Source organism: Astatotilapia calliptera, chromosome 5 (genome assembly GCF_964374335.1).
Source record: "Astatotilapia calliptera chromosome 5, fAstCal68.1, whole genome shotgun sequence".
Taxonomy (NCBI): Eukaryota; Metazoa; Chordata; class Actinopteri; order Cichliformes; family Cichlidae; genus Astatotilapia; species Astatotilapia calliptera.
In genome coordinates, this window is record NC_137426.1 from 20,717,217 (window position 1) to 20,730,378 (window position 13,162).

General features: G+C 40.0%; 1 protein-coding gene across 2 annotated transcripts in view; it reads left to right on the forward strand.

The window, feature by feature from the left end:
• srgap3 (SLIT-ROBO Rho GTPase activating protein 3) overlaps positions 1-13,162 on the forward strand; it is a 53,036-nt gene that overhangs the window by 13,100 nt on the left and 26,774 nt on the right. For both annotated transcript variants that reach the window (XM_026167964.2, XM_026167965.2), the window contains exons 2-3: positions 2,287-2,482; positions 10,493-10,655. In XM_026167964.2, coding sequence (XP_026023749.1) covers positions 2,287-2,482; positions 10,493-10,655 — 359 coding nt within the window. The remainder of the gene's footprint in view (positions 1-2,286; positions 2,483-10,492; positions 10,656-13,162) is intronic.

Consider the following 13,162-nt stretch of genomic DNA (forward strand, 5'->3'; position numbering starts at 1 on the left):
AAGCCCGGCTTAACAGAGACTTCTGAGAACCACCATCTGATCCCTGTTATCTCCAACTAGCATTTGAACTCTGTCAAGCCAGCTAACGCTGACACAGTCTGGTTGTGTTGAACTTCCTTCATGGTGTAGCCCTCAGGTTCAGCCAAGCCAGGAGGGCCATCACAGTTCGAGTATATAAATGTTCTTGAAAGCATTAGGGTTTGTGTGCCATACTAGTCACAGAGTATTTCATCTGGGCAATCCATAGTCTTTCAACAATTACATGGTAGAAAGACAAAGGATATCAGATATTACAGAAATGTATCTATCTAGCAAAAATATTAATGCGTTGTCTTTAAAACTGTAAGGAGGCATCTTTAAATTTACTGCACACACATATTCACAGCATTTTGCCAACCTCACAGACGGAAGCGAACTAAAGAAGGGTCCTTCTCTTTGAAGAAACCACAGCAAATCAAGCCATACTCAGTGTGCTGGAAATACTTAGGGAATAATTCTTCAATTGCTCATGGTTTCTCAGAGGGAAAGGCACACTTCTGGTGTGACCTATTTTTCCAATCTCATCTGTCAAAAGCAAGGCTGCAGCTGGTGGTTCCCTTTCTGTAAAAGAATGTTTTTAAAAGTCCTCCATGTCACTCACGCACATTGCTGTCACATTTTCCTCTGGCTTCTTTTTTCTTGCCTTGAATTCTTCTGCATTGTTTCTGTCTTCTGAAAGTAATATATATATATAAAAACATAACTGAATGTTTGGCAAAGCATTCCTGACAGAAGTGAAGTAGTAAAATACTGTATATCCCTGAGCTCTGATTCAGTTCCCACTAAAAACAGAGCTTTAAGCCCTGCTGAGAGAGAGAGAGGGAGGCCCCCTGGATAAAGGGGAGGGCTGGGACAATGGTTAACCACAGAGTGAAGCATGCCGCTTGAGGCTGAAGCCAGGCGGCACGACATCACAGGGAGAGCAAAGGCTCCCTGTGCACAGTGTTACGGTTTCCCCAGCAGTCAGAGCCAACATATATCCATGATGAGGGCTTTGCTGTCCAAATTACACCCTCAGCAGCATGAAAACACAGTCTGTGTCACTGCTGTGGTTTCACCATTCAGCTGGCAGTTCGTCTGCCTGCAGAGTGTCACTGACACGGCTTTGATACTGTACGTGTGCGATTCATCCTGCCTTCATTTTAAAGGTTATAACTTGCAGTGACTCATATTGTAAATAAGAGATGTTGCAACATGACATGCCTTGCATTAGGAAGTTCTTCTTCTTCTTCTTCTGCTTCTTCTTCTTCTTCTTCTTTTAGCACATTTTCATGCAGAAAAAATAAAAGATCCTTTTGATTGGTGGAAAATCTTAATTGCCAAAAGTTAGCACAATGTGGCTCTTGGCTTTATTTAGTCATTATAGGTTAGGATGAAGTATTCACAAGAGAAACCTTGAAAGCTTAAAAATCTGTGGCAGCAGTACTGGTAGCTGTCATTTCATCATGTTTTGATACTCACTTCTTGAATCACACTGAGGGAAAAATAAAGTTAATTGAAAATATAGACGCATCAACAAAACTGGGATTTCTAGTAAAGGTTTCACATGGGTTCGTGGTGTTTTCTTCCTCTTTTCAAGTGAGATTCATCCTGTTTACTTGCGCTCCTTCCTTAACAGTATAATTTTATTCTACAGAATAGGCATTTTTCTGTTCCTGAGCTGAGGCGTCATTGTTGCTGATGACAGCACTACAAAGGGGAATTGAGTTTTGCTTGTGGCTCCCATGAAGGGTCTGTAGTCTGGCCGCTAACATCGTGTTCCTCTTGAGGCGAAATGTTGCTACTTAGTCCAAGTGGGGGAGTGAAGCGTTTCTCATTAATCTTCCTCCAAAGGTATTGTCAGGAAATGTTAGCATGCTAACATTTAGCATGCTAACTGAGGTCTGTAGAGTATGAGATATAGCGCTTAGTTTCCTCAGTTTCTTTGAGCACTGCACTGTCTGACATTAGGGTGAATTTCTTGGCACACCCACTCTGGGGAAGATTGTGTTAACTCACACCTCAATGCTCCAGACCAACAAACTGCCAAAACGTATTATTTATAGAGGTGGTTACTCCTGCTGATAATCAGTTAAACAGCATCGTTTACTTACTCTATTAATTCCTATGGAAGCAGTAATGGTTCACTTAGTTTTTTACAGTACTGCCTAGAGTCATATGAACATCTTATTTTTCACATTACTGTGCCTTAATTTTGTGTGTAAAAAGTCAATCAAACTCCTTTTTGTTTGGTGTTTTCTTGTACAGAGATCCGTAACCAGCTGGTGGAGCAGTTTAAATGCCTGGAGCAACAGTCTGAATCACGTATCCAGCTCCTGCAGGATCTGCAGGAGTTCTTCCGTCGCAAAGCAGAGATTGAACTGGAATACTCCCGCAGCTTGGAGAAACTGGCTGAGAGGTTCTCCTCGAAGATCCGCAGCTCCAGAGAACACCAACAGTTTAAGTGAGTTGAAGCATTTATAGCTGGTACTGTTTAATATATATTCTTCTGTGCATTGGAGTCTTTGTGTGTTGTTGATTGGAAGCAGGTGCACTATCATATTTTCTTTCCTTAATGTTGTCTAAGTTTTTGGCTTCTTGTTAGATTTGAATTTAAATGGCATTTCATGACCTACTTGCTTTATTTCCTTTATCATATGAAGGTCAAGTCACTTTTTCTCCTCACTAAACACTTCCTTCCTTGATGCTAATCACATTGCAGCATTATATAACAGAATGCTCCCATTTGTTTACGTGCTGTCAGGGAATGTCTCTTATTACAGTCTTCGCCTTTATGACAGCTTCAAAGGTCAGATTATTCTAGCTTCACAATGACTGCTCAGTTCATTAGAGGTTTCAACTCTTGAATGTTGGACATACTACACGCAGTTCACTTTTGCCACTATAATTGAGAACTTAGCTTTCTAACTTTTTATCGAAAATGTAAATTAAATGTGCATAAATGTGCTGAGTAGCAATAAATTAAAAGCCATTACATTTTTACCCTGATTGTGTATTGTTGTTACCCCATTGGCTGGGTGGGCAGGCGGACACCAGAGTTTGTGAATGTGATAATATGAGAACAAGGCGATGTAGGAGTTTTAAATTGATATCACCATACCATCTATGAGTTTGAATCCCAGTGACCATGACTTCAAGATCAGAGGTTAACTTTTTTAAAAGTCACCTAGGATTTTCAAATCAATACCATAGATGCATCTACTAGGAGTGGAGGCACTGGTGACTGCCAGTGTTTTTTAAAGACGGGTCACAGGAGGGAACATTATAAATCCTGTAGCCAAGTACAAAAGCAAAAAAGGCAAATATTGCTAAATGTCATCAGATCAAAATCAGACCTCATGCAGCTTTGACCTATTTAGATTTGAAGTTCTGAAAATACTGAAATGGATGCCAGTGAGGAAATAAGGAATCGTCTGGCCAGAGATTACCACAACACATTGGTGCATGACTCACGCAGGGCATGAAATTGAGTTCTGCCGCTCCCAAAATCAAGCACCTCAGGCGAGCAGGCAAGCTTAGTTCAGTTTGGTAATGGGAGCACTAACCCAGCTGTGATCTGGCAGCAGATCTCAGACATAAATCTGCACCAACATACGCAGTATGTAGTCAAATTCTAGCTTCTGATTCTTGCAAATGGGAACAACACAAATGGATTTCCAATATTTCCATAAGAAGGTCTGTTTAATTCTCAAAAGTTGATAAAGAAATATTAGTGTTTTGCCTGATTCTTAAAAATAAAACTGATTATTTTGTTCAGGTGTCAAAACCTTTTCGAGAGAGGTGTGTAAATATCCTGCATTTGACACATTAAGTGCAGCAGGCTGTTAGTAATAACAGAATCAGTAGGTAAAGTACTGATTTCACAGAGTTAATACTGGTAGGGTTATGCTTTGATGTATTATTTATTGCATGTCATTGATGCATTACTGTGTAAGCAGCAATTGAATAATATAACTGGTCTTGGTAGCTGCAATGTAGTTGCACTAAAACTATTTCCTGTTTTGCTTTTTTTATCCTCTGAAAGTGTGAGTGCAAAAAGGTGACAAGTCAGCTCAGTGGGTTACTAATAATATATTTATATTAATCTTGCTTTGTTCAGTTTGGTAGTGGGAGCACTAACCCAGCAGATGTGATGCATAAATCTGCACCAACATACGCAGTATATATTCTAACCCTCCACCTCTGATTTTAATTATGATGCCTAACAAAAAAACATTTTTTTGTTTTTATGTGAAAACCTTGTTTGAGAGAATTGTGTAAACATCCTGTATTTGACATACTAAGTGCAAAAGTCTATAATTAATAGCAGAATCACTAATTAAAGTTTAAACAGATTATATAAAGTGAAAACTGTTAGGGTTATGCTAGTGATGTATTATTTATTGTTTGTTGCTGATGCATTAAAATGTAAGCAGCAGTTTTGATAGTATAACTGGTCTTGGTAGCCAAAATGTAGTTGTGCAAAAAGTACATGATTTCCTGTTTTTTAACCCTCTGAAAGTGTGAAAGTTTGAAAAAAAAGTCAATGTATTGGGTCACATGTAATACACAGTAATACATATATTAATCTCGCTTCAGATTTGCAGATAGATGATTAAGTTCGTGCCTTGACTTCCACTTTTAATTTTTAACCAGAAAACCAGTGTTTTTAATTTTCAGAAGACTTGTGTAACTCTGTGTACACAAGGCCGTGTAGTGTGTGCGTTCTTTTTTTAGCAGTATTGAACAGTGTTTCTAAAGCAGATGAGGATTTGGCTGCATAATTGAGCTGTATGAGTGTATGAATGGGTGTATGTTACTCTGAAGACAGCCTCACAAAAACCAGCACTGCTAGTTCGAGACAGTGGCTTAACCTTTTGACTCCACAGCTGATCCATGCAGTGATGGACAAGTGTTAGAAGAATAATCCTGAGATATCCAGTCTACTTATGCTTTCTGCTTGTGGTGAGCCGACAGGTGTTTCAGTGCAGTGTCTGGGCAGAGATCTCCTGCACAGACATAAACAGGTCTAGAGTAAAATGATATTTAAGCAGACGTGACATTTTAAAAGCTTATTAGACTAACTGCTAGAGAATACTCTGGACTCTGTCTGAAAGAACTGATGCGCTCACAAACCACTAACGGAGGAAGTGTGGGTGGGGAGGATGTAAGGTTCACTCAGGCCACACACACTTTTGTGTGTGTTAGACAGAAACACATCAGGCCACAATAAATTCAAACTGTCCCATTCATCAACCAAAGTGAGTTCATAAGCTTTTGATAATGACACAAAAAGGTTTATAACATTACCGCGCCTTCTTCCTTGAACTCCCAGTCTGCAGGCGGGCAACCACAAATCCTGGTAATCAGCCGTGACACACCCTTCAGTCAGCCTTTCCTACTACTTTAGTGTAGTTAAGTTAATGAGGAGCCACTAAAACACCAAATGGGCAAGAAGAGCACTTGTGTTTTTCTTTAAAAAAGACAAAAAAAACCCCACTTTGGTGGCACAAATTATGCAGTATTCAACATCAAAGTCACAGAAATGTACATTATGCCTTTCACTTATACTTTTTTTTGGAAAAAAAATGTTTTCACTCTCGCTTAGATGACCATCTTTCATCGCAAAGGAAGCCATGCTCAGGAAACCTTGTGCTGTACTGCTAAGGGGTGCTTCATAAGCAGCTTAGTGGACATCACCACACAGCGGTAAAATGGCGTCATTCTGACCAGGACAGACTTCCATATGTCCTGGATCCCTGCCTACAGCTGCTGGCTGAACCCTTCCAGTGCAGATTCATTAGCAAGCTGAATGCCACTGTGATTTACAGCTACTGCAGCTAAGGCTACACTGCAGCAACCCAACCGAGAATTATTTTGCTCTGGCGTTTTACCCTATTTGCCTCAGTGAAAAGACACACTGAGAGGTTACTTAGGTGTTCTGTGCTACAGTTACGGTGCAAGTGCTTTTCTTTCTCACACCAGGGTGCTCCCACATCCTCCAGTGTTGTTATTAAAGTGTTTGGACTCTATTTACCATGTGCAATGTGCATTTTTGTTTACGAAATACTCCGAGATGCTAGAGAACTGCATAGATGTCAAATTGGGCAACGCTTTTAATGCCTTTTCTGTACAAAGTGATCATGCTTAGTGCCGTACGGAGTCACCGCCTATTTTATTTCGAGCCAGGAAAAACCCTGCTTATTGGATCCTTAGAGACAACAGCTGACTTGATTTTATTTATTGGACAAATGTTTACGAGTAAATTATGAGCAGGTTTTATAAAGTAACCCATCAAATTAGGATGGATTGATATTGTATGTCCGTGATATAGATAGGATGGCAAATCATGCAGCACTAATATGGATAACAACCTTGCTGTGGAGATGAAGCTGGGGTTATAGCGCCGTCTAAGTTTGTGTGTATGCTCATTAGGTTTGAGAGGAATCTGGGGAAAAAAGTCTGATGTCTTTATTGAGATCTTTGTGTATATCAGGCTTTCCTTTTAGTAATGACCTTTGTTCATTCAAAGGACGTCACGGTTCAGATGTCACAACTTGAAACTGTATAGCTGGATATTGTCATGTTTCAGCATTACACATTTTGATCCAGCCTGTGCTCGTAACAAGCTTTTCTTTGAGAAGCCTCGAAACATGATAATGCTCTTCGGTTATGATTCGTCTCATTTTAGGAATGCAACGACCTTTTTAATTGTGCTTTGCAGGCTTGGCAGACAAGCATCAGCCTAGAGCAATGACTTTAGTTCCATTGGTTTTTATAAGTATGGCTACTCTGGTGGTCTGAGGTTCAAAGAGTAAAAGGTTGAGTTGTATCTCTTGTAGTCAGTGCACAGCAGTTGGTGTGACGCTTTTGCAAATCACGGTGTGCGGATCAATAGAGTAGCTGTTTTGCAGTTTGCGTTTCAGATCTTGTCAAAGCCCCGTGTCCTCTTCGCAGGCACTGCCCCATGCTCTGCCCTGCTCTGCCCCATCTGTCTGTACAGCTGTGCGTTATCAAGTGCTGGCAGTGTGTCTCCTCGAAAAAAAAACCCCAAAGTAAATGGTGTGCAAATCAGCGATGTAGCATATTTAAGCTGTGCTGGAAAATGGGGGCAAAAGAAAATTTAAATGGCAAAGCAAGCTGCATGTGCCCACGTGTCCCTTGTCTTTTGAAGCTGTTTGGCACTTTCTTCTTTTCCTTGGCTGTTTCATTGATAAGCAGCAGGCAAGCAGTGTGGAGCGGATTAAAGGCCTTTATAAAGCTGAGTCCTGGTTTGATAAATACACACTTCCTTCTGGAAATCCTGGCTCAGACACATCAGAGGCTCTTGGTGATTAGATGGTGGCATTCAGAGCAACCGTGACTAAAGCACGGCCACTCTTCTATACAATACTCACTTGTTCAGAGTATGTATATTAAGGAGACAGCCTGCCATCATTTTATCCTTGAATCAGAGGATTATTGCTATACTCTCCAAACACGCTCTCTTTTTTTGTTTCTCCATTCACTTCCACTGACACTGTGTCTCATCTTCTTCTTCATTCTCTTTGAATTGTTCACAGATCATGCTCAGTGTATGTACCTGCATTACACGGGGAGCAGAGTCTAAAACTATGCAGACAGGCAGACGGGGCTTTGCTGAATGAGACGAATATAACAGGATGCCAGAAAGCTGCACTCGTCCTCCTCCTCCTCTTCCTCTTTGTTTCTCTAGAGACTGTCAGGGCTCATCATTTGCCTTCTTCTGCATGTTAATGATATTCCTTGTATAAATACAGAGGGCATGAAGCCATTCAAAATCAAACCTTTTGAAGCCTTCAAGATTAATTGACCTGCAAGTTCTCACTTGATATTCATCCTTCTACAGGAAATTGGCAAGAAGTGGGTAAAACGTAGAGATTGAGGAATGAATATCTTTTATGACTGATATATCTCTGTAGAACCAGTACAGAACAAGGTTGTGTCTCAGTACTGTAAAAAGTGGAGGAGCTACATTTAGTACAGAGTTAACAGGCTCTGCTCCCACACAGGCCTAATTACTGACCTTATGCTCCTAATTTCTGTGAAAATAGGGCACCAGTGATAAAACAAGGAGATCTTGTGTCCGTTATCGCTTTCTTTTTCTTGTTGCCAAGGTTTTATGCCACAACATTAAAAATCTGTGCCCTTCCATTTTCATGCACTCACACACCAAAAAACATCCTTCTACATTTTTTAAAAAACTCAGTGAATGAAGGACATTGGAACTGGGTGCAGTGATGTTACATAAAGCAAAAAAACTGAGTTTTAAGAATTGGGACAAGCTTTAAAGTCTATTTGGTACGACCAGCTAGATATTTTGATCTCTCTTAGACAGTTTTCTTGTAATTTCTTTAAGTAGTCTTCAGGAATAGTTCTCTAGGGTTCTTGAAAAGCAATCAAAGCTCTTCTTTGGATGTTGGCTGCTTTTTGTTCTGTTTTCTGACAAGGTGCTTCAATAATGTTGAGGCCCTGCAGAAGCCATTCTTAAGAAAGGCAAATTGGGAGTAATCTGCCAGATTACACAAGAATTGTACTGAAAATTAACAGGTCTTGTGATTTTACGAAGTGATTAATCCAACTTGAAAGTTTTGGTTCAAACTGTGAGAAAACATGGGTCTATCGATATTCTGCAGAGTTTATACAGCGAGAAAACAGCTTTTTGGTTGTTGTTTTTTATAAGCTGTGTGCTTAAAGTCTGTTGAGTAAACTGCAAATTGCTATTTATTTCAGTGTGGCACGAATCTGGTGCTCCAGTCAAGTTAAACAGATATTAAAGGAAAAAGTAACCATACTTATAGACCACAGGTCCACTACCGCTTTAAATCATCATAGGCGGGCCTGGGATTTATGCCTGTAGGAAGTGTTCGGGGCTTGGGTGGAAAGCTGAGGTGGATAAAAAGAACTAAAATTGGAGCTTGGTTGTGCTTAGGGATGAGATGAAGCATCTCTGGCCACTTTCAGGGATTAACAGTGAGTAGAGGTGCCTGTTCCCTAAATCTCTCAACCACAAACAGCAATTATACACCAAGGACCTGCTTCTCTTATGGGAAGATAGGTCAGTCAAGAAGAACTGGTACAAAATGAGGGATGGTGAGACAGTCAAAGTAGGTCATCCCAGAGGAATGACAGAGAATCTGGTCTTTATTAGACCTACTAATGTTGGGTTTTGCTATGTCCCACTTGTCCTTTACACAGTCTTACAAATGAGTTCATATCACTATAATAGAGTTAGTTAATTGCTGAATAATTGTATTATTGCTTTTCAGTTGTCACAATCAAGACTGAAATGTGACGTTTGATTAACACTTGGCTTATATCGGATCTTTACTACTCAGTTTTTGTGGTCTTAAATGAACTGACCTACCTTTTGGATAACGGGCATGGATACACTATGTTCAGTTTAACATGAAGAGGCAGGGTGCACAGTAAATGGACAGATCAAGTTTACTTCAAATGCTATCCTATTTTCTGCTCCACAAGGATGTTATGAAGATGATGTGCTGCTGTTTGTATCCTGTCAGCCTCTTGTAAGTGTGTTTAGAGGCAGAGTTAAGTAAAGAAATAATGGTGGAGGAACTCTGGAGTAGCAAGATATCAGCTTCATTAGATGCGATTAGCATTATGGAAGCTCTCTGAAGGGGATGTCTTTGATGTTGGTGCTGCTCGTCTTTTTCTTCCCCTCAACAGTGAAACCCAATCCTCTGCTGTGCTCTGGTTCTCTCCCTTCTATGCTCTTACCCCCCTCCCCGCCCCCTTTGTCTCTTCCTCAGGGTTGCTTGATTGATTAATGCTCAGATTGAATCCAGACAAGGGTATGGGTTTGAAGGGATTGTGCGTGTGTGTGTGCAGTTGTTCAGTGTCTATGTGACTTGGTTTAAAAGCACCCGAGGCCAAGACAGTTTAAACTGATTATGCAGCAATCAGGGCCTGTGACTCTCTCGATCGCTATGGTCACGAGCATTATGAATTTAACCACTTGGTGCCTTGCTAGCTATAGCATTGCTTGGAGTGTCTTGGAAAGCAAAAAGGACGTGATAGTGAGAGGGATTAACACATTCAGTTAGGTAAAATCTTTATTATTATTATTTTTTTATCCTAACAATAATTTTGTGTTAATCTTTAGCCAAACTTTGTTGTATCTGGCTGGTGAAATTCCCATCAGTTTTAGTTGCACAACAACATGCAAACTCTACACAGAGAGGCCCCAGCTAACCATAAACATGTTGTCTATATTGAACTTAATAGTTTATTATAAGCCATAGCTAGCTCTGAGTTGTGGATAGCTTTAGGTACAAGTGTCTGTTCTTAGTGTGTCTAAACTATAATTTTACTAAATAAATCTGAACATTTGAAGCAAAACTTTTTTTTTTTAGTTTATAGTTACCACCTGTGTGAGACCTGATTCTGTTCTGAAAAGCTCTTTAACAGTCCTCTATGTCTCTTATTGTCCCAGGAAAGATCAGCACTTGCTGTCATCCGTAAACTGCTGGTATCTGTTGCTGAACCAGACGAGGCGTGAGAGCCGTGACCATGCCACCCTCAGTGACATCTACACCAACAATGTTATTGTCCGCCTGGCCCAGATCAGCGAGGATGTAATTCGCCTGTTCAAAAAGGTAAGACCATCAATCTCCTTCCTTTTTTTCCTACTTTGTTACCAATGAAAAGATTTCAATATGCAGCCAAACCTCTGCTCTGCCTTTAAGCTTTCATTTTGCTGATTAAGTGCATTAAGTGCACATGGAGTTCGTAAGATGTCTAGGTTTTGCACGGCCTACGGAGCAGTAAAAGCAGCTTGGGGGACAAGCAGAGACTCCCTGGTCTAAGAATCTACAGCTCGTACTAGTGTGAGCAACACCTGGCTCTCTGTCAGCACATTTTAGAAATGACTGAGGCCCTATCCAAACACCAGAAGGTTGTTTTCACCTTGCAGGCTTTCCTGTAGTGAACTTAACTCTGCTTATGAGGTTTGATTCTGATGCTGTGTGTGTGTGTGTGTGTGTGTGTGTGTGTGTGTGTGTGTGTGTGTGTGTGTGTGTGTGTGTGTGTGTGTGTGTGTGTGTGTTTTCTGCAGGAAATCATGAATGTTTATACTAAAATAAATGAGCTTTGGTTAAATGTGAGACGGGGCAAACAAAGACAAAATGTAATCTGTAAAAACTTTACAAATAGTTTTTCAAGTAGTAAATAAAATAGGAATTTTGTTACAGGTAATATCTCTGATATTATATGAATATTAGTTTGTTATGCTACTGTTGATGGGCTGATCAGAGTTAGAAGGGTGTGTTCTGATGAATGTGCTAATAGTCAGTGGTAATATAATTACAAAAGGTGTGGCAAGTATGAATGTACAGAGTGCGATATTTTCCTGTTGTCTTCTCTGTTCTACATCACTTTTAATTTCAAACAGAATACATTAATAATCTTCTTTTTCGTGCCTTTTATTGAGGGAAGATTTTAAAAATGTACATTCACTATAAAGGGCTCTGTAAGCGCCACAGCTCTTACAGTGTATTGCATCACAGTTTTTACTCACTCAATGAAACCTTCCTCATCCCCCAAGCCTCTGCAGTACACGCTGCAGTCTGTCTCACCTCAGAGCCACTGATGCATACAGATGCCGTTCACCAGCTGCTGGAGCCCTCTCAGGGTGTATCCAGTTCATTACATTCAGTTCAATGATTGTTTGAGAAGAACTTATTGCTTGTGATCCAGATAAAAACAAAGCTGCAACATCAAATCCCTTCTTTATTACCAAGGCTGTGTTTATTTTCCTCTTCTGAGCGTACTTTATAATCAAGTTTCTGTTACAGAAACATTTTCTTTTGAGATTCTTTTATAATTATAATTAGGTTAGTTTGTGACTCATGGGTTGCAAGTTTTTTCAAGCACAGTTACCATAGCAGACCAGAGTGTGGACAAAAAAAGGTTACCTTTCATATATCAATGAACGCCTCTGATCTGTGGGTGGATGTGGTTCAAGTTGAGTGTTTGTACTTCTTTTACCTATGTTGTGGGGACATTGCATATTGTGGAGTCCCAGTATGAAAATAAGCTAAAAATAAACTCCGGCAAACAAAATGTGTTAAAGTTATGTCTAGATTCAGGCTTAGAGTTAAGCAAGCAGTAATTATGCCAAGGGTAACAGTAAGTCTCCAGAAGAGAAGGGCAGGAGCAGGTCCCCATAAGACAATGAAAGTAAGTCAGTGTCTTGCTGTCTGAAGTGATGAAAATACTGTGTGTGTTTGTGTGTTTTTGCGTTCAGCTATGCTTTGTCATTGGTGCAGCAAGGTTTCATTATAGCAAAATACATCCGTTATTGATCTGCTTTGTTCAAATATGAAATGACTGTTGCTGAGTCATTATCTTCCATACACCAGAGAAAAATGAGTCAGCTGTTTTCACTGTTAAAAAATGTGTCTAAGAAAAGTTGTGCACATGAGGAGATGCATAATCTGTTCTGCTCAAAGTCATTGCCGTATTTGGCAAACCACTTGTTTTGTTCATTAGCAATCATCATCATAACATCATGTTTGCTTATTAGTATGTTATTGTGTTGCAGTTTTTAGCTGAAATGTTCCCAGTGTTAATGGCTAAGGTGACACCTTCCAGGCAACACACAAAACAAGTGTCAAACAACACAGTATCACAGCTTAAAGGTTCTGGGAACTGTTTTGGGTCTCGTTTGCACACCAGCTCTACTGAGGAACCTTGGGACTTCATGTACCTCTTGTTTTTCACCACTCCATTTTGACAGTAGGATTCAGCCTTCAGCAACTTCAAGCTTAGTTTACTTCTCAGAGCTTAGCCCTAAAACCTCTGTTATAATTCACAAGTAGCTGAATTTGATTTGATGGTCAGGTAACATATTTCATTTTGGCTGTTTATTCTAGAGACATTAAAACATCCATGTAGTGATCGTTCCTGTTTGAATCATGGGTTACTGAGTTTTAGCTTCCTTACTCAAAATGCCCACAAATTCTGCCGGCGGTGGTGCAGTGAGTTATCTCATAGCAAGAATGTTCTTAGTTTGAAACACCTAGTTGTCTTCAGCCTTTCAATATGTTGTTGCTTGTTCTTCCTGTGGTTTGTAGCTCTGATCCCATAGTCCAAAGACACGATT